The sequence below is a fragment of the Daktulosphaira vitifoliae genome, unplaced genomic scaffold (assembly GCF_025091365.1).
Source record: "Daktulosphaira vitifoliae isolate Bord-2020 unplaced genomic scaffold, ASM2509136v1 Scaffold_1, whole genome shotgun sequence".
Lineage (NCBI taxonomy): Eukaryota > Metazoa > Arthropoda > Insecta > Hemiptera > Phylloxeridae > Daktulosphaira > Daktulosphaira vitifoliae.
Window position 1 is genome coordinate 84618763 of NW_026099572.1, and position 21690 is coordinate 84640452.

A 21690-nucleotide genomic window follows, 5' to 3' on the forward strand; every position below is an offset into this window, starting at 1 on the left:
GATACGTTTATATAGCGGTCTTGGAACGGACACGGTGCGTATAACACTTATAGACGACATCATTGAACGAGCTACTAGAACGCGAACAAACGACCAACGCGATATTTTTTTTTGGTGAACAACTAAAAAACAAGTTAATATTTCTTCTGAGAAAAATATCAAACTCGTGATGGCCAATTTTTTGTTTTGGTCCGCTATAGCTGCTTTGGCAGTCTTCTCGTCGGCAGTCTGCGCTGTTCCAGTAGACTCCACTAACGAAAAACCTGGTAAGTCCTACTTTTTTTTAAATACATCGTTTTTACAGTTCTCCGTGTCAGCGTTTCTCTGGGCCTTAAACACATCTCTGGGTAATAATTGTAAATAACTCGCTCTCCATTATGACCATTTCGACGATACCGTTAGAACATTCTAAACGGTCGTTTCGGCATATTTACAACATAACCCAATGGTTTGGAGCGGCGATCCACCGAACGTGGCAACAGCCGGTCACGATTGTTGCGGTTTAAGTCGATAAATAATGTTTTTTCTAATTGTAAATTCGATTATTGATAGTCATGTTAATTAGTAATAACCTGCAGCATTATATTTTCTCTTGCGCGTCTGTTTGTTTTGTGTATCTGTACCAAAACCACGACCATAGTCAGGTGCAGGTAATCTTTCCAGTTGGCCGCGTTGGTGAAAAATAATGCAAATGACGAGAGCGCCGCAAGGTCTCTTGATGCTCGTCTCCTTGATTATAAAATTCTGTTTTCGTTTCACTTATTCACGAAAAAAAAATTAACTAAATTTTATTTTTTCACAAATTATGTTTTATGTTGTTCATCATTGTGTTTTTTTTTGTCTTCTTCTCCTAAATTCAGTCAAGATAAAAGTCTATTAAAATATCATATTTAGTTTTCGCCCATCTTTCTCATACTATAAATATTTATAATTTAAGTGTCACTGAATGTGAGTCATGATATGTTATACATGCAAAAAACATGATAACGACGTGAGCATATTATTAATAAAGTTGAAAATTATCTGATAAATACAGTTATGATGCCATAAAATGGGAGCTTATATGATTATTTCTTAAGAAAATGCCTATCATTTTCCGCAAGAATTATTGTTAATGTAAGACGAACGCATTGAAATTTATCTAAGCCTATGGTAGCCATTGTACTGAGACTTAAGTAATTAGTCGCTACATCAATTTAAAGTTTCATATAATTTAGATAATTTAGTTTGTGTTATTATTGAGCAACAAATTTCAAATTATTTACTCAGCAGATGTCAGATGCGCACAACCAGCAGATAATTTCTGGGGGTTTATTTTTTCATATTAAACATTTAAACTCTGAAAGGATACTCAAGAAAACTTGATTGAAAAATAAAAAAAAATGTTATCACGACTAAAAATTCAAACATTAAAAGTCATTTTGAAGTATTAAAAACCCCCAACTGCTTACTGGTTGCAATACTGGCAGTTGGTAGCATTTTAAAATATATATTGACATATATTATGGGGATAGTACAAAAATGTCCAAATTGCGTTTTGTCAAGGCCAAAAGGAAATGTATTTATTTTTTATGAGCATATCAAATTAAATTCTACTTAAAAATATATTTTATATAAAACATATTTATTCATTTCGTCAACTGTATTCTCATTTTTTATTTAGTTAATAATCATTTTATTTTTGTGGTCTATATATGGGTAAATACCGAGGAGTTATTTATTAAATTCGATTTATAGAAAATATATTATGGACATTTTTTATATTAGACTCGATGGTTGGTATTTTATACAAATTCACTTTAAAGCTTGAACTCGATATCATTTATTTGTCTTTAGTTCTTTATTGAAAAATTATACAGCTAAATTTTGATTTGTGGAAAAAACATAGTTTTTATATATTTTGAAACTTTTTGCATGAATACTTCTTTTGAATCCATTTTTTTAGTGTAACTAGCTAAACATGAAATGGGTTAGTAATTCAGTTTTTCAAAGGGACTGTCAGTTTGAATTAAGAACCTACTTATTTTCAATTTGTGATTGTTTATATTCAACACAGTTTGACAAGTTGATCCAAAATTTATTACTATGCCACATTATTGCTATATAATTATTAGATTTCCATATTTTTTGAAATCATGTAAATTGAAAGGTAATATCATGTACCTATTCAACAACATGTTGTAATTAACTTCGATTTAAAAATAGTCGATCTACTTTAAAATTTAACCCGTATTTTGCTTTTTGTTTGCTGAAAGAGTTTGAATTATTATCATTATTTTCACTTCACTAACAGCTTTTTAGTTTACATTTTCAGTAATGTATGTGGGTGTATCAAAATTAGTAGTTTGCATAACATAAGTATCAATTATCAATGTTTATAACCTTTTTTCTAAACAAAATTATGTATTGATAATTTTTAATTGTTTAAACGTATAATCGTTTAATCTTTGAGAATTACAAACCCCTGTGCAGAATTAATTAGTATTATTATTAATACCTTCTAAATGTTTACTGTAACGTTGAAAATGTTAATGCGTATTTTAATACAAAATATATTTTTATTAGTTACAAATATATATTTTTATTATACCTATACGCGAAAGAGTATTTTAGTCACAAAAACTGCGAGTGCCAAAAAATATAAATAGATGCGAGATTTTCAAAAGTTCCCAGTAAACTTGGAAAAGTGATCTGTTCGTTTATAGCTGTTGAATTTTTTAATTAGTAGTAGATTCATTTTCTGGAGAGTGATCTCGGTTTGTATTTGTTTTTAAAGACGATTGTTCTTGAAATGTTTTTAATAATGGAAAAATAACAAATAAATGTTATTTTCATCAAAAATAAAAAAGAGAACTACTTGAATTATTTAAAGTTAATGAAATATAGCATAAAAAAGGAACAATATTTTTTCTGAATTTGAACTTTGTTTTAGTTTTATTAAAAACATAAAATTATTATTTGAAGTCTTTGATAAAGTGCAGGAGAACGTTTATTTTATGTAGTCCACTGCTTTGACAACAGTTTTGTTAATGAACGCTTTCCTCAGGTGTAATTCGATTGTTTTGAAGTTTTGGTTATTCATTTGAACACAAACAAGTTTCCGTCTACATAAACAAAATAATTATGTTCTATGCGCATATTTTAACATTAATTTATCAATATATTTTTGTTATAAAATGTTAAACGTGACTTTTTCTAAAAATTTGATTAAAAACAACAAAATATTTATTTATTTTTTCTTTACACGACTGACTGTTTCTGAGATACTAATTAACCGTAGGTACGTCCGGTGTATATTGCACGGTATATAATGGAATCTTTCGTACGTGAAGGTATTCAGTAATTAATCATGATTAAGCAACATTTTGTGTTTGATCCCATCAAAAATTATTATTTACCTGCGTTGGTAATATGGACATAATGTCAGAATTTCGTATAACACCATTTCTATAATTGGGCCAAGTCAACGGGTTTTTCGCTCTAAATAAAACTTAAATAACATCTACCGTAATATATTTTTTGGTGATCTTGTATTAGTTGTAAACAAGTGAATATAAAAAATTACATGACTTCAAAATCATTACTCAATGATGAACATTTTACTTAAATATAAAATACTGAAAAAACGAAAAGGAGAGCTTTTTTTTTTTATTAAGGTAGAAACTTAAGATACTTATACTTAGTTGGTTATTAACTTATATTATTTGGATGGTTTTGTTATTTGTAAAACGTCTGCAAAACTTAATTATACCTAGGGGTTGATAAAAAGGCAATACCCTCATGTTTAATGGTTTAAAATATTCACCTTGAAATGGTGATTATTTTTATATTTTGCATATTATAATATTTCAACATAAAAGCCTTTTTTTTTTTTCCATAATTTTTTCATCGTTCTTTTCACAACATTTTTTGTTATTTTACGCATCGTGATTTTTTTTTTCTTTCCGTTTTTTATGTAATATTAAGAATACTTAAGTGTATAGTATAAATATATATACATTTATGTATTGATAAATACTTTCTCTCTAAAGTTCTGCTGTATGCAATCCAAAATAGATTTGGATTGCATACAGCAGAATTTCTTTTATTACGGAAATTTGGGTTTTACTCGTTGAAAAATAACAATTGTTACTAATCCTGACCTCAGTCCACTTACTAAATTGGTTTTTCATTCAAACTATTTTAAGAACTGAAATTTATTGTTCTTAAATGAGTTCATTAACTTTATCTGATTTTTACATTCGATCAGGCGTGTTATTTGACAGCTGGCATTTCCTATAAAACTATAATTTTATAGTTATTGGTAAATTTATCGAGCATTTTTCATCAAGGTTAACTTACAGCGATTACCGATAATTCCTAGAAAATATTGATTACACGATATTGTTTGAAATTGTATAACCTTAAAAATTTACTGTAATTCATTAATAATTAAATGTAAATGACCGGAAAGAGAAAAGCTTTTTTTGAAAGGCTTTTATTTATTCATCAATTTACAATTGGAATTCTACGAAATGTTCGCAAAAAATATAAAAAAAATAAATTGCTATTTAAATTTACTTTGTGCTTTTCATTTTGTTTGTGTCTCTCGTTTCATATTTAAAACTTAACATTTATTATTGAATGACGTGTTGGTTTGAATATATTATGTCTGACTAACAACACAAACAGTTGGGCGTGTTATTTCTTTTCAACATAATTTGCAACCATCACGGAGTTACCATATTAATATCCTGTATGTAGCCAAAAAATTATCATTTGGCATTCAATGCTTTGAGTGTATTTTTCGAAGAAATTGAATTTTGTATTCATAGACTTACTTCGATGATATTTTTGTTAACATGTTTCGAAAATTGTTCAGTTGAATATAAGGTAAAAAACATTAAAATATAATCATATTACCCGCCATAAACAATATAGATAAAAAATAATAAGATTCATTGAAAGAATTAAAAAATGACCAAAAAACCTTTCAACATTTTCTTTTCTAGCATAATTATAACTGTCAATTATGGATTGATAGAAGTATAAAATATGTATGCGTATAAATTGAAATAGATTAAATTGGAATTTTTGCGATCATAAACACATGTTTTGAATTTTCAATAAAATTTAATCCTTTTGAATAAATACCATATATGATGTTGTTAGTGTAAAGGAGTAAAATCTAATTGTTTACAATTTTTTAGGATACCAATTATTTTTACTAGTATTTAATGTTTTATGGCATAGAATATTAACAAACGATATGTTAGTTTATAAATTCTTAAAAGATCTAAGAACCGAAATATTTTAATTAGATCTTTCGTGAATCTTCTGGTTGTTTTATAATAATAATTTAAAAAGTTGACATCACATTTTTTTTATACTAGAACTTGTCCTATAAAATTAAAATATAAATTTATTAATTATATTATACTTTTTAGATGTGACTGTTAAGCAGCCTGAAGTTCCAGAAGTGTCAGTGTCTGATAAAGTACCAGAAGTACAAAAGCCAGTAATTAAAGAGATTGAGCCTATAGAAGATGTACCTAAGAAGTCCGAAGTTGGAAAGAAAGTTTATCCTCAACAATATCCCACTTTTAACCAGCAATGGTTCCCGTTTCCTGTAGATAGACAAGGCTTCAATGTTTTCAACGCTCCTTTCCCAATGATGCCTTCACCTTTCCATCGGTTGTTCCAGGCTTATAACCAAGAATTTAAAGGTATGTTTTTATCAATAATTGTTTTGTGTTTTCATTGTATTTTTGTGCTTTAACCACATCATGTTGCATTTGACAACTAACTAACTAATATCACCTCATTCACAGCACCTGAAGTAATTATAATAAATCCAAAACAAAACTCTCCATTTAACCGTACATCAATTCCACCAATCCCTATGCTCATGAACATCATGCTTAATGCTTTTCGACCAACAGGTAATTTTTTTTAACACGCTGTTTATTTAATGTGAATGTTTTTTGTTATCATAATTGGCTAGTTTAGAAACTTTTGATACAGTGGATTTACATTATGATATTTAATTTTCAGATATTTTATCACAATTCGAAAAAGATGTAATGGATTATGACAGTGTAATTAAAACTGATTCAGATGAAGTTATGCCAAAGGCAGAAAACAAAACTACAACCAGAACTGAAGTAAGGCCTGAATTAGTAAAATAAATTTACTTTCACTAATTTTACTGTAAAATGTTGTACATGTTACATGCAATGATATTTTCAACCGATTTTTATTGTAGTAAAATATTTTTCGAGTTATAATAAGTCGATCCATGTTACAGATCATTGATGGTCACGTCGTTCAAATTAATGAGACTACGTATACCAGTGGAGATGAGAATAATAAGAGCTTTTTCCACTTCAAGAAAATCCACGTATTACCTCAAAACCCACAAATTGAACAAGGAAAACCTGAACAACCACAAGACAAGAAACCCGAAGAAGTTGATGTATCTATTCCTTCAGATGAAATCATTCCTCCAAAGGTAGAACAACCTAATCCGGATTCAGAAATTGAAACTATTAATCCCCAAAATATAAATACTAACGAAATTCCTAAATCTAAATCTAAATCTAAAACTAAATTGCAACAGCAACAGCAACAGCAATAGTTATAGTTGTAAATATTTTATTTGCTTAAGTGATTTATTTACAAAGTTTCTTTGTGACTTTATTAACACCGCTTTTATTTTTTATACATTACTATAATTATGTTAATTTGAACATCTATCTAATACTGTGTAATCTGAGCTTTCAAATGACTTAATCAAAAACAAAACTAGTTAACATAAAATCAAATTATTTATTACTAGTTGATTTTAAACATAGGATTATAAAAATAAATTTAAGTACGATTTTGCACTTCTCATTTCATTTTAAATATAATTTTAGTATTATGAAATGGATTAATTTCTATATCAAACTATATTTTTGTACTTTCCTGAATTTAGGTTTTTCATTTATAAATATTATTTTTTGATAAATTATTTTTTATTTATTTAACGTTATGATGTAGTTTCAAGTATGAATAAAGTGCTATGGATTAAATATTTTTTAAAATGATGAGTATTTATTTTATGTTTTTTAATCATGTTCTGAATGTTGTCATAATTTATTGGGTTCTTATTTATTTAATTTTTATTTCTTAAATACAACTAATTGCTTATAACTAATTAATGCAATATTTTGTAAGTATAAATTTTGATATAGTATTAACACAAAAATGAGCTATGCAATTTTTTATATACATAATTAAATTTTTTGCAGTGAAAATCTGTTAATTGAATATCTTACTTCCATTTAACAGCTAAAAGTTAATTAATACAGATTTTTAAATTAATTTTATCTTTATAAATTTTAATTTATTAGATTCGTTGGCTCATAGAATATTACTATGAGTAAGCATTATTATGATATAAATTTATTTCGAGATAATTAATAATTACTGACCAAATAATTTACACTTTACAAATAATTTTAATTATAAAGATTCTTATGTAATCTAAAATGTATAGATAATGCGCCAGGATCTATTAAAATTATTCAACTGGAAAAAAATGGAGTCTTACTGTTCACATGTTTGGTACAACAGGGGTTAAATTAAGGTTTGGGTAAGGGTACAGATTATGAAAATTATTACATTGTCGAGTACAATTTTTTAATTTGCAAAAGTAACTCTAGTAAGTCCTTCGTATTATTAGTTATGTCATTGTGTTACAATTGCATAAAAAAAATTCTAATTTGGTTCAATTATCTGATCTATATTCTTATTAAAATTAGACAAATTAATAAATAGTTCACTTGTAATCAAATTAGCCTTTCTAGTAATTACATTGATAAAGTTAATGATGTGTTTATAAACCCATTTAGAATGCTTTTTTTGCTTGCGATTGTAATTATGCTTTGTAGAAAATGTTATGCTACAAAAGTATTTAAATTAACTATAAAAATATATATAATCCTTTAAAATTCTTCAATTTAATATTTTTAACTATAGTGAGTCATCGTTATTTTTTATTGTGTTGCATAATTAGTGGTATATTCATAAAAAATAAAAACTATAGTATATACGCTTTATTAGAGATTGCGAGTCTTAATTGAAGATATCTATACCTCATTAGCGTATACGTTAATTTTTAAAATCGAAATTGGGTATACGCCGTATACCCCTCAAAACACCACTGCGTATAATACTTTAAATATCTACTTGCAGTTTAAACTTTATGCATTTACATTAATGATAAATAACATAGTTCAATTAGATTCAAATTAATCAAACTGGAAATTTAATCCAGATTTTCAATTGGGTATTAAAAGTTCGAATATTTCTAGAAAATACTGTTCTTTTATGAATTAAAGAATGGCTATGGTTTTGGAAACAATAATTTGTTTTAAATAGAGTTAAAAAAAAAGTTCGCACCGAAGCTGGTATATACATATATGTAAAGGTAGTAAAAAAATAGTGTCAAATTCAGATATTGAAATTATGATGTATGAGTTTTTATTCAACTAAGTTATAGTTGGAACTACTTAGGGTATTGCAATATTTTTCCTTTTATGTATGAGTTTTCTAGTATTCTCACGACTCATTAAGTATTTTACAATTCTTGTTTAAATACATGTATTAAATTAAACACACACATATATATGTATATAAATTAAGCTTTAAAAAGTTATTTTTTTAAATAAAATTAATACATTGTCCATTAAGTGTAATTTATTGGATAAATAATTTTGCATTGAATATATGATATATTTAAGAACATTATTTACAAATTTGAGTTTGTTTATTTGAATATTAGCATTTGGTGTATGTATTCGTGACTGAGATATTCTTACAGATTCTACATTTTTATGGGAGTGTTTTGGCTCTAAGAATCATAAAGATGTATTTGAATTAGCTAATGAAACGAATAACTGTACTCTTTGTTCCAGTTGAGTTTTTAATGATTATAAATGATTATTCACAGGTACCAAATATCCCTATGATGGTCAATGATCAATTCCAGATGGCTGCTGCTAACTATCTTCCATATGCCCCGTTCAACGTTCATACAATGATTAGGCCGTATCAGATAACTGACAATAATAAAAATGGCCCGAGGCCTAGCAATTTAGTAGCCTTGCCACTTAATGGAAACGCATCCCCTGCTGTAAGTTTAGCCGGTGACACATTAGTAAATGAATTGGCTGCGACCCAACAACAAGCTTCTGGTTTGCATGAACTACCCCCTGACGTCGAAATCATTGATGTACACGGCAAACCACAGAAAGAAAACCAAGGAGCTGTCCCTTACTTGTATAATACTATTGATCATTCTGGATACAAAAAGTCAACTAAATTTCCGGGCTATAAATATTGATAAGGAATCTGAGTACTTATGATGCTTAATATAGTATTAATATTTTTAGTATAAAAGGTAATACTGGTGCTATTGACGTTAAAGGTTCATGCATTGATGAATCGAAATATGATAATATTTAGCTATATGCTAATGGAAAACTAATTATATTCCTATGTAAAACCTAAGAATTTATTAAATTAATTACTCTACTTATTGAAAAAGTCATTTATTTATTTTAAGAAATATGTCATGACAAAAACATTTAATTATTAGGATTATAATTTCTTAAACTTTGTTTTGATATTTTTTAATTATATTTTATTCTTATCTGTAAGATCTCAAATTATTTGATATACATAAAAAATTAAAAAAATTAAATTTTATTATGTAAGTATTCATTTTGATTAGTTATTATATTTAGAATGAAAAAAAATTTAAGTACATTATGTTTTGAAATTTTATATATGCTTTTTATTACTATATTTTTAATCTAATAGGATATGAATAGTTGAACGACGCCTTAAAGAATACAAATAAATACAACTATTAGAAAATAATTAATTATTCTATAGTTAGATAACACCTGAAATTTAAAAACAATAAATATTTTAATATCTTGTAAAAGTGTACTAAGGATAAGATATCCTAATGCTACTATCATACTATTATTTAAATAGCGTTAAAAAATAAAATGTCCCCCGGCTTCTTAACATATTCATAAATACGCTATTAAGAAAATTTCATAATATGGAAATATATGGAACACTTCAAATTTCATATATTATGTGAAATTTTAAGTGCTAACTCTACACTCTTAAAACACAAATATCCGAAGTTTCACATGCATGAATTGGAAGTTATTAACGCATTGGTAACATTACAAGTGAACGAACACAACTGAGTTTTTAAATAAATAATTGTCTAATCTGATTGCAACATACTAGTAGTTATTATAACAAAGAAAATATTTAAGCTAAGTCCTACTGCAATATCATAATTTTAATGTAGTATCACTAATTACAAACTGTAGTATTATGCAATGCTAAATTATTAAACATCAATTTAATACATTACATCAATAATTTTATCGTTATAATATGTATTTTTTCGTGTATTCTACGTCGTATTAAATATAAAATTTGTAATCAGGATATAACTAAGGAAATAGGAAATTCATTTTGCTTTTGGAATAATCCAACAATTCCTTTTAAAAATTAAACACTATCTACAGTTTTGCATTGTAACGTTTTTTATGATAGTGTTTTTAATCACTGTCAGATATCATCTATACTTGTCCTAACTTAACGAAATCCCAGTCTGTTGGGTTATTTATTTAATGACAGTTGTTAATGCTTACTACGAAAAAAGGCCTTGAGAATAATAATATATCATATAGAGTGTTCAGTATGTAAGGAAATAGGTTAATTGTTACAAATAATGAGAACAATAGAAATCAATTTCCTTACTTACTGAACACTATATATTAAAATATTGCATAGGTACATCAAGCTTTTAAAGAAATATTTTTAAACATTATCATGGCTTTTCTGAATAAAAATTATTATACCTATATTTAGATTACATTCATAAACCTATAAATAATTACATTAGTTTACATTTGAATGTATTGAAATTTGTTATATTGTAGTGAAAAAATCGATAAAAACATTACAATTAAGGCATTTTTTTTTTGAAGTTTTATTAAATCTAATTTTTAACGATCATTGAGTATACATTAAAACATGTTTTATTTAAACAAATAAAAGTTTTTACAAAACAATGATTCGTACTTAGTTATTGTTTTGTATATGAGAGGTACTTCTTGAATTTATGAATAACATATATTATTTGTAACATACTTTGGATAAGGTAAGAGGTTGACTTAAATGTTATTTTTATTTATAAGATTCTAAATCCCCGCTAGTCTCCAACTACTCTAGCCGATATTACATTATTAATGCTTATAAATATATATTTAAGTTTTGCTTGTTTTTTAGTAAAGTTTGAAAACATTAAAAAATAAAACGTTCGCACAGTGGGGTCGTGACATAATTAGGACAAGTATAGATATCTGTTGGTGATTAAAATCACTATCACAAGAAACGCCCCGATGCAAATCTGTAGATAGTGTTTAATTTTAAGAAATTGGTGGATTATTTCAAGAGTAAAATTAACTACTATTTTTTGTTCAAATTCGACTTCCATTTGCACGTAGAAGATAAGTCGTTGGAATTATTATTTTTTTAATTTATAGTACGTAACATAAGCTTTAATTTAACATATGTTTAAAAGACGTAGTATTTCCGGAAAATTTTCAAAAGTTAAGTTGATAAAGTTGAATGTTGTAAAAAAGTTACTATTTTTAATCTATCTCTTTGAGCTGATTAGGTGTCGTATTTTCAAATAAAAAGAAAATATCTAAGGTTTCAATATAAAAATTATTTTGATTCCTTCATTTTTCAATAAGTTATGGCAATTTTTAGAAAAAAAAGTGAAAAATATGTTGAAATTTACTGAGTAAAAATCGTAATTTTTTGGGGATTTTCATCATTTACGAGGAACGAGGGAAAAAGTTTTAGTTTTTCAGGGTTATGTCTTCAACTAGATACGATTTGTGATCTTCTGACGTATCGTTGACAAAAATCGGTCCAGTGAGAGCTGAGAAAAAGTAATGACAGACAAAAAAATAATAATAATAATGAAAAAAAATTAACACATCATGACAAAATTAATACCTTCTCAGCTTCGCATCAAAGCTAAAATAATTGAGAAAACCATAGTTTTAAATTTCGAAAATATTTTTAGGTTTTAGTAAAAACATGTAAATAAGTACAATTATACCTAACTTGGCTATAGTTGCTAAATCAATGTATGACCGTTGACCTCATTCAGCTGTATGATGATAAAAAATTATACGCTACTTCATCAGTTTGCTTATTATTGTTGTGTTATACTATTGATACTACACATGTATAATGTATATGTTTTTTGTACCTTTTAGTTTGAGTATAATTTATCTAATTTATTAACTTAGTAAAGAGTTCAATTATATGCAAAAAATTACAAAGGAATGTTATAGTTTAAGGTATTTATATATACAAAATAGACAGTAAAAAAGTAAGCTATTATTAATTAATAATAATAGGCTTTCATTAAAAATTTCGATATTTGATAAATATACATTAATTAAATCATATTAAATAAATATAATATCTAGCCATATACTCAACATAATATTATAGAATTTATGTTGTAGTTTTACATAATCAAACTGATACAGTGTAATTATTTTAGACTAATGGTATATCGTTTAATAAATTACGAATTATCTATGAAATAGTTATAATATAACTATTTCTTAGTGTAAATAATAAACTTATTAAATTTCTACTGATAAAAATACCATGGAGTGGTTTTTGTTGTTTTAAATTTATAATAATAATACCTATTATATTTTTTTTATGAGACTTTTTGCTTTAAAAATTGTTAAGAATGTATAAATTTCGGTTCTATTTCATTCTTTCTACATTTAAAATTTTTATTCTTAGATGGTTTTTTATTATTAATACTAAAGGTACAGTTTTCAAATATTCAAAGTATTTTCTAAAATAAAAGAATTTTTGTGATTCAAAATAATGATTTTATAACTCAGTTAAATGGATTTTTAAGTGTAAAATAAAAAAAATTAAATGTATTACATTGTAATCTTATGGTAAAAAGAGTACAGACAATGCCTTTTACACAACACGTAACAAATGATTCTTATTGCTATTTCAACGTAATATTCTCAATTACCAAATTATTTAAATTTGGTTTGATAAAATCGTATCTTCAAATCATAAATTATAGTAAGTCTTTAATAGAAATGATCAAAATTATTTCTATGTAATTAAGTTTTAACGTTTTGTTCATTATTAATTTAATTCAAATTTAATTAAAATTCAAATTCAAATTCATCTTAGAAGGTGAGTCCAACAATTTCATGAAACTGAAATCTTCATAATTTGTTTTTTATAATAAATAAATAAAAGGCATTATCAAAAATAACTTGTTATAACACTATCGTGATATACGCACGGATCAACATTATTTATCATAGAATCATATTGTATTTTTATTCTATCTGTTGTAGAATTATATAATATTGTTCGATTCAAATGGATAAAACTTTTAACTCTAATAATTTACAAAAGTCAGTAGTTAGAACCCATGACATGTTTTATTAATGATAACTTGGATAATACAATTGATAAGATTTAACAGTGTTGACCAAGTTATAACATTTGCCCCCTTTAAATTAATTTTTTTATATATATCTTACAACAATTTGTATTACATCTTAAGGAAAAAGAAAAACGATACATACATTTATAAAACCTACTATAAGTAAATAATTAACATAAACTATAGTTCTAAACAGTTACAAAATAAATAATTATATGATAGTTATAATAATATTTACTACATTTTATACTTTATGGGCTATACCTGCAGGATTTAACAATTTTTCTTTTGGTCTAGGAGTTGCAACCTTTTTATTTGGGCTAAGAATTTTTGTGTTCTTAGTAGAGCTATAATTAGAAATAGAAATAGGAACTTTAGTTTCGTCATTAGTACAATTGGTGTTTTATATTTGAATTTATATTGGATTTATTAATAGAACTATTTTGTTCATTAGTCAATATTATATCTATGTGGCGTTTCCAGTTTAAAGTATCATCATTAGTACAAACTTTATTAGTTTGTAAACCTAACTGCTTAGTCACAACAGCAGGAACCCATTTTTTTGTTGAACTGCGATAGTCTCTACCAACACTTTATTTTTAACACAAATCTAATGTTTTTTTACCACTAGATAGAACTTGATTAATTTTCTTACTTTCCATAATAACACTGGTAGAAGGTCGTAAAAGATCAAACATGTATCTAACTGATCTATTTAACAATAATTTGACAGGCGTTTCACCTATTGTGGCATGGGGTGTGTTACGATATTGAAATAAAAAGTTATTCAATTCAGTAACTATGTCACAGTTAGGATTTTTAAAGGTTATTTTTTTTACAAAGTTTTTACAGCATTTTTCACTGCCCCATTACTTTGTGAATGGTATGTGTTGGTACACCAACTAAATAGACAATACCAATTGTTTTTAAGTAATTTTGAAAATTTTCACCCATAAACCACTTGGCACCATCAGACGTTAGGTATTCCAAATCTAGCCAAAATATCAGTAAATATTTTTATTACAATATTTTCATTTACTGAATTTACTTTAAACTATTTTAGCCATTTAGATGTATCATCAACGATTATTAGATAGTTTTGCCTATAAAAAGTCCCTAAGATGTCTATTAATAAATGAAGTCTAGTCCAAACACTTTTTTGGATAAGGGAAAGGCTTTAGGATCGCCTAGGAGGCATTGCCTTAAAGAAAAAACATGGTTGACAATTTACAGTAATATCTTCTATGTCTTTATCCAAAAGCGGCCACCGAAAATAAGTTCTAGCCAAGTATTTCATTTTTGAAGTACCTTGATGTGTACTATGTAAATGATTTAGTAAGGTATTTCTATATTTAATTTGAATGATAAGCCTATTACCCCACATTAAAATATTTTGTTCAACCGTCAACTCGTTTTTCTTTTAAAAAATGGTAAAATGTTTTTATCAGTCTTAGCACTGGAAGGCCATGAGTTATTTAATAAATAATTAGTAATTTTGGAAAGAATAGGATCATATATTAGGTAGCTATTTTTATTTTTGACCAATCCAAACAATACTTACATTCATTAGTAATAAGATTCAAGTAATTGACTGCTGCAACAGTGTCTATTTGTTTACCTTCAATATCTAACCTGAATAGGTAATCTTTCGGATTATTATTAGTAGAAACTCATTTGATGTCAATGGTATAGGCGAATAAGACCTATTCCCATCTTTCCAACCTGTATACCTTTTTTAGGATTTAATATATTTCCCAACGATTTATTATCCGTAACCAAGGTAAATTTTTTTACTCCATAAATTATGGCTAAATTTTCTCTTTTAATTTGAGGGTATTTTCCTTTAGCAGGAAATAAATGGTGAGATGAAAAAGCTATTGGTTTTTCTTTGTTATCTGGGAATATATATGATAACATAGTACCTAAAGCTTTATTGGAAGCATCCACGGTTAATTTCAAAGGTAATTCTGGGTTATAGTGTGATAAAACCCTATTAGACAAAAGTAACTTTTTAGACTATTAAATGAATTAATATAACTTTTAGGCCATTCTAAAGTAATATTTTTTCTTGTTAGTCTATATAAAGATTCTAGTAGTTCTGCAGATTTAAGTATACATTTTAAATAGTAGTTTACCATATCTAAAAAACTTTTAAGTTGTGTTACAGTAGTAGGAATGGGTGAATTTTTAATTGCCTTAATGTGTGTTTGTCAGATGGGTGCAAATCATCCTTATCTAGAATATGACCAAGGTAAATAATAAATTTTTGTAAAAATTTACATTTTTCTACATTAAACCTGCATTTTGAAGTTTACTTAAAACTATTTCTAATCTACTGTTGTGTTCAGACCTTACCAGAAATAGATATGTCTTCCTGGAAAATTGTAACACCTGGTATGTCCCCAATTAACTGTTCAAGTATGCGATGAAATAGACTAGCAGCACAATTTATTCCATGTGGAACACTAGTATATGCAAATAGACCCAAGTGTGTATTTATTACAAATAATTTTTGTGACTTTTCACTTAATTCTAATTGTGCATAAGCATCTTTTAAATATATTTCAATAAAATATACTGAGTTACTATGTTTTGAAAACAAATATTCAATTTTTGGAAGAGGATATTGTAATCCCACCAATACCGGATTTATAGTAATATTGAAATCGCCACAAATTATTACAGAATTGTCTGATTTTAATACAGGAACAATGAACGTAGTTCATTTAGAAAATTCTACAGGTACTAAAACACCAAAATTAATAAGTCTAGTAATTTATATTCTTTCTATTCTTTTACTTTAAGGGCAAAAGGAACAAATCTTAAAAGATTTTATGTTTTTATAGTGTTGAAAATTAGTTAAGATAGGTGTAGTCATTTACTAATTACAATAGTAAAATTGATTTATTTACAGAATTTCAACTTTATGCTAGTGAAAGTATTTCAAAAATGAACGGTTTAACACAATTTGGATTAATTCTGCAAGTTTTGGTCTCATCTTTAGGTGATCATGTGAAAATTGGGCCATGTACTTTAGTTATTAATCCTGCTTGTCCAGATCCCACAATCAAGTTTTACTTATACACAAGGTACTAATGAATGTATTTGTGAATAATTTGAAATTATAAATATAAAAATGTACAGATAAAATATTTTATTAAAACTCAATCCAAGTTGTTATGAATAAGATTTAAAAAAAACTTAAAAGTTATATCAGCTAAATAGTACTCAAAATAATATAATCTATTCACATAGTTAGTTCAATTATAATTATTTAATTTTAAATTATTTAAATAATTTAATTTAAGTAGCTTATTTAACTTAGATGAAAACGCGTTGTAGTTTGGTGTGTAGGTACCGGAGCTCGATATTAACTAGATAGAGAAAGAGCACGTGTTATGTAATGTAGAAAAGCTAACAAAGTGATTCGCGTATATAATATCAGGTCTTAACCGTGACTCAATAGTGTTAGTGCTCTACAGAGAAACATTAAATAATTTTCTTTAGTCTGAAAATTAATTTGTTTCACATTTTAATGCAAAATACACATAAATTTAAATAAATAAAAATTCTATCTACAAAATAAAATATAGTTAGCAATAACACGAACATAAGGCACGTAATAGACGATGGAGTATTGGAACATTCAGGTGTGCTACCCTTATATTTCAAAAATTTTGGAAAAAATTTGTATATGATTAAAAAGTTAAGAAATTTTTCTGTAAATAAAACGATCTTAGAGCATATGGGAACTAGTCATGAGCATACAAGCAAAAGAATACTTAAATGTAATAGTTAATCTTCAAAATTGCTATGTATTTTTTCTTTTTTTTTTTAGAAAAAATCAGTTTAATGCTCAATTAGTTACAGTTGATAATATAACAGACTCATATTTTCATCGAGATCATAAAAACAAACTTATTATTCATGGTTTTAATAGTGGATGGAAATTGGATGAGCTACAGAATATTAAAGATGGTAACATAAATACAATATTATTTGTTTTTAATTCAAATTAAAATGCTATATAAATACTTAATTTTAATTTAATAAAAATGACTATGCAATTTTCATGTTTTATAAAACTAATTTTCTTCATCTTAAAGAAATAAGTATACTACGTTTTATTTTTAATTTTTTCGAAATCTTGTATTGTGCTGGTTAGTTCTTTTTTTTTAGAAAATCTCAGTTTGGATATTGTGGAATAATTGAAAATTTTTCTGTTACGAAGATAATATATAAGCTAAATGTAAACTTTTTCTTTTTTTGTTCAATTATATTTTTTTTCATTATGAAATTGGCGCACTCGGAGGGAAACTTGCTTTTAGTTCGAATATAATTGTTATTTTTAGTTATTTTACATCACCAACTGAGTAATTAAAATTTAGTTTTCGAAGTATTATAACTCCTAGAAATTGTTGTTTTTTTCTTAATATAATAAAAGTTATTAAAGACAACGTCAAACTCAAAACAAATGATTATGTATACGTGTTCACATATTTTTGCTTTATTGTTGAACGCTTAATTTTTCCTAAAATAATAGTAATAATAATAATAATAATTTTGAGATTTTTTTTTTTTGGTCTTCCTCTACCTTTTTTTCCTTCAATATTCATTTCTATAACTGTTCTTACAGCTTCCGATTCTTCTCTCCTCGTAATATGACCAAACCATCTAAGTCTATTTTCTCTCATCTTATCCACGATTGACGTTACACCTATACTCCCTCTTATATGCTCGTTTTTTATTCTATCTTTTCTAGTCACTCTACTCATCCATCTAAGCATTCTCATCTCTGCTACGCTCATTCTCTGCTATACTTTCTCATCAACCGCCCAACACTCTGAACCATACATCAATCATAGCTGGCCTTATTACAGTATTGTAGAATTTACCTTTCAGTCTTATTGGAATTCTTTTATCGCATAAGACGCCAGATGCTTCTCTCCACTTCAACCACCCGCACTTAATTATGTGTCTTACACAATAAAACAATTACCTTAATTTTATAAACAGAAGTAATTTGAATTTTTTGACGAGTTGTTAAACAAAATTGGTTCAGTAGGTACAAAGAATTGATATTGCCTTTTACAAAAAAGTAACATATCTTAGCAAAATTAATGTTTTCACAAATTTGCTTAGATGATAAAAATATCATTATTGTCACTGGTTGTGTTGTTTATTTAAATAATTTTTCATTTTCAACAGAGTACATAAAAAGAGAAGATGTTAATGTTTGGATGATTGACTATGGAGTACTGTCAGCTGGTCCATTAGAATGTTATCCAGCTGCAGTATATAATTTACGGTTTGTTGGAATATGTTCTACAAGTATGGTTAAAGCGATATTGAATTATTCTCTTGTAAAAAATTCTGCGGAAGCATTACATATAATTGGGTTCAGTCTTGGAGCTCATATGCCCAGTCACATATCGAGACATATAAGTCCTATTAAACTATCCCGAATTACAGGTAAAATTTTATTCTAAAATTAAAGAAAAAAATATTTTATGACGTGTGAGGTAGATAATAATATTTTGATTAACTAGATGCAATTACAAATTCAAACAATCTGTTTTTGAAATATGAACATAACGTTTTCATAGTTCACAAGATTTGGTAAAATTTATTTGATACTAAAAAACTTTAGCTGGGCATGACTATAAATTTATAATTCTATAATTTATTTTTGTACCATCTGGTACATTTTATGAAATTAACGTCGTGAAATGCTTTTCATAGAAATATGGACATTTTGATAAAACTTCAATCGTACTTTGTGTAGGTTTAGACCCCGCTCTGCCGTTGTTTTACGGTTTGAATAATATTACACAGTTAAGCAAACACGATGCAGATTTTGTGGATGTTATTCATACAAATTCATTAGTTCAGGGACAAGTCAAACCTTGTGGACACGTCGATTTCTATGTCAACGGAGGAATAACCCAACCAGCATGTGATAATAGTACTAGTAAGTTTAAGTTTTCGAAATATGGTGTGAAAATATTACAGTTTACTATTAACAAATGATTCAACAATGGTCTAGTAGATTTTTTTGTATACATTATTTAAGTTACCGATACATTTTTTTTGTTCATGGCCTTTTAGATTATACATCCAATCATAAATTTCTACATACATCATAATTTTGCATCAATATGTGCCAATCTTCATCCGGGTAGAAATCTGCTACATTCTTCTTGACACTGTCCTTCCATCACATCCAGTGTCTTCCCAAAGGTCTATTCCTTCTTAGATCCTCTTGTAACAATGTCCAAATCTTGACTTCTGATTTTCTGTACACATGATATGCCCATTCCAGCCTTTTCCTTTTTATCTCATTTACTATATCCAATCTATCACATAGATCATATAGCTCCCCATTGTTTCTGTTTTTCCATTCCCCATTTGTGGGTCACGGCAGGGTCCATAAATTTTTTTTCCTTTCAAAGATACTTATTCTTGACTCGTTATTATTCCTTACAGTCCAGCATTGCATTCCATAAAGTACCATAGATATTATTAGCTTAATGTATAATTAGACTTCTAGTTTCTTTGAGAGGGTTCTTGATTTATAGAAGTTATTATTTCCATTAATTGTACTCAGAAATAATAAAATAAAAAATAGTAAAAACATAAACAATTAATTTATATTAATTAAATTCATTTAAAACATTATGAATTTATGAAACATTATTAAACTGCCAGTTATAAAAACAACTATTTTCTGCTTTATTTAATTTTTATTTATAACTAAGAATTTATAATTTAATTTATAGTATGCTCATGAATCTTATAAAATTAGACTAAATTCTTGAAATTTTGTTTTAATATTTATTCTTATTTTTATGTTAAAAATATTTAAAAAAAATTATGCTTAAGTATCCAAATATTATAAAAGTTTTTGGTTATATAAATAATACTGTAATTATAATACTTTTTAGAATAGTTTAAAAAAGTTTCCGATTTCTTTATTTAAAAACCTGATTCTTTTGTTACTGTATTACTTCTCCTACTCCATGCTATAAAATTTTTCTTTCAGATCCTTCTAAATGTAACCATCATATGGCTCCCAGGTATTTTGCAGAAAGTATTAACTCGATAAAAGGTTTTTGGGCGTGGCCATGTTCAAGCATATTCGACTACTACAATGAAAAATGTCCTGTAAAAGGCGAGCAAAAGTTAATGGGAGAATCTTGCGACACAAAGTATTGAAAAATTTAATTTACTTAAATTTTTTTCACTTCAATATTTTTAATATTTATATTTAAAATCCTCTCCTAAAAGTTGTTGCTTGTGTTAAACAGGCTAAATAAAGCCTATTCAGCTCATTGCAATAGAATCAAATTCTGGAATTTGCGCATTAAGGCACAGAGTATTTTGGCTGAGCTTTATAGGCTGCCCAATGTTATAAATTTGATATTAATATTTTATTATAAATGTGTTCTAGCTCTACTGGATATTATGTTTTAGATACATATAAGCATTATCCATATGCTATGGGAAAACGATCTGATTCAGAGCACTAGAATCACATTATTGTTAATTTATTTTCGTTTAAAATAAAGGAAACCGTCAAAATTATTAAAATTAGTGAAAGTTTAAAAACGAGAATAATGATTATTTCTTAGATTTTGTTGTCAAATTTCATTTTAGTTTACAATATAAGAGTCATGGTTGATGTTTACACCAGATGATTTTTAAATACACAAATAAACTCGTTGATAATTGTTTTGATGTTTTCTTTGCATTATCATTATTGTTATCTGTAAGTTTATTTGTTTACGCTAAAACAATAAGTTTATAATTTTACTTCACAAAAGGCATTTTTAATGAAATTTAACGTTGATAAACTCGTCGAGTTCAAAATGAAATATTGCATTCATAAGTTTAGAAATGAAAACTTTACAGGAAATTTAATGAACTACCTCAGTAGGCTAGACATCAGCGTATAAAGTAAATTGTAGGGTTTAGTCATTTGAATATGATATCATTATTAGACTTAGCCGAAGTCCAAACTATGGTTAGTCACCATCAGTAGTGAAAACAATGAACCTCCAGGACCTCTCTATACATACTCTCACTTATTGTTCTCTTAGCAACTTCAAATTTCCCTA

General features: G+C 26.6%; 2 protein-coding genes across 10 annotated transcripts; both read left to right on the forward strand.

The window, feature by feature from the left end:
* The first annotated feature begins 31 nt into the window (after positions 1–31).
* Positions 32–9683, forward strand: LOC126894552 (uncharacterized). Of its 2 annotated transcripts, XM_050665640.1 has the most exons (6): positions 32–266; positions 5427–5705; positions 5811–5921; positions 6034–6143; positions 6287–6490; positions 8975–9683. In XM_050665640.1, exons 1-6 carry the CDS (start codon positions 170–172, stop codon positions 9365–9367), a joined length of 1194 nt encoding a protein of 397 aa, XP_050521597.1. In that variant the 5' UTR covers positions 32–169; the 3' UTR covers positions 9368–9683. The 2 variants fall into 2 exon arrangements, with proteins under 2 accessions (XP_050521597.1, XP_050521598.1); XM_050665641.1 differs by lacking the exon at positions 5811–5921.
* A 2105-nt stretch (positions 9684–11788) lies between these two features.
* Positions 11789–21307, forward strand: LOC126894553 (pancreatic lipase-related protein 2-like). Of its 8 annotated transcripts, none has more exons than XM_050665642.1 (10): positions 11789–12434; positions 15730–15824; positions 15922–16061; positions 16280–16315; positions 16488–16662; positions 17412–17551; positions 18782–19045; positions 19359–19544; positions 20616–20781; positions 21024–21307. In XM_050665642.1, exons 3-10 carry the CDS (start codon positions 16046–16048, stop codon positions 21100–21102), a joined length of 1062 nt encoding a protein of 353 aa, XP_050521599.1. In that variant the 5' UTR covers positions 11789–12434; positions 15730–15824; positions 15922–16045; the 3' UTR covers positions 21103–21307. The 8 variants fall into 8 exon arrangements, with proteins under 8 accessions (XP_050521599.1, XP_050521600.1, XP_050521601.1 ...); XM_050665643.1 differs by having other exon boundaries at positions 15788–15824; XM_050665644.1 differs by lacking the exon at positions 15730–15824.
* The last annotated feature ends 383 nt before the right edge of the window (positions 21308–21690 follow it).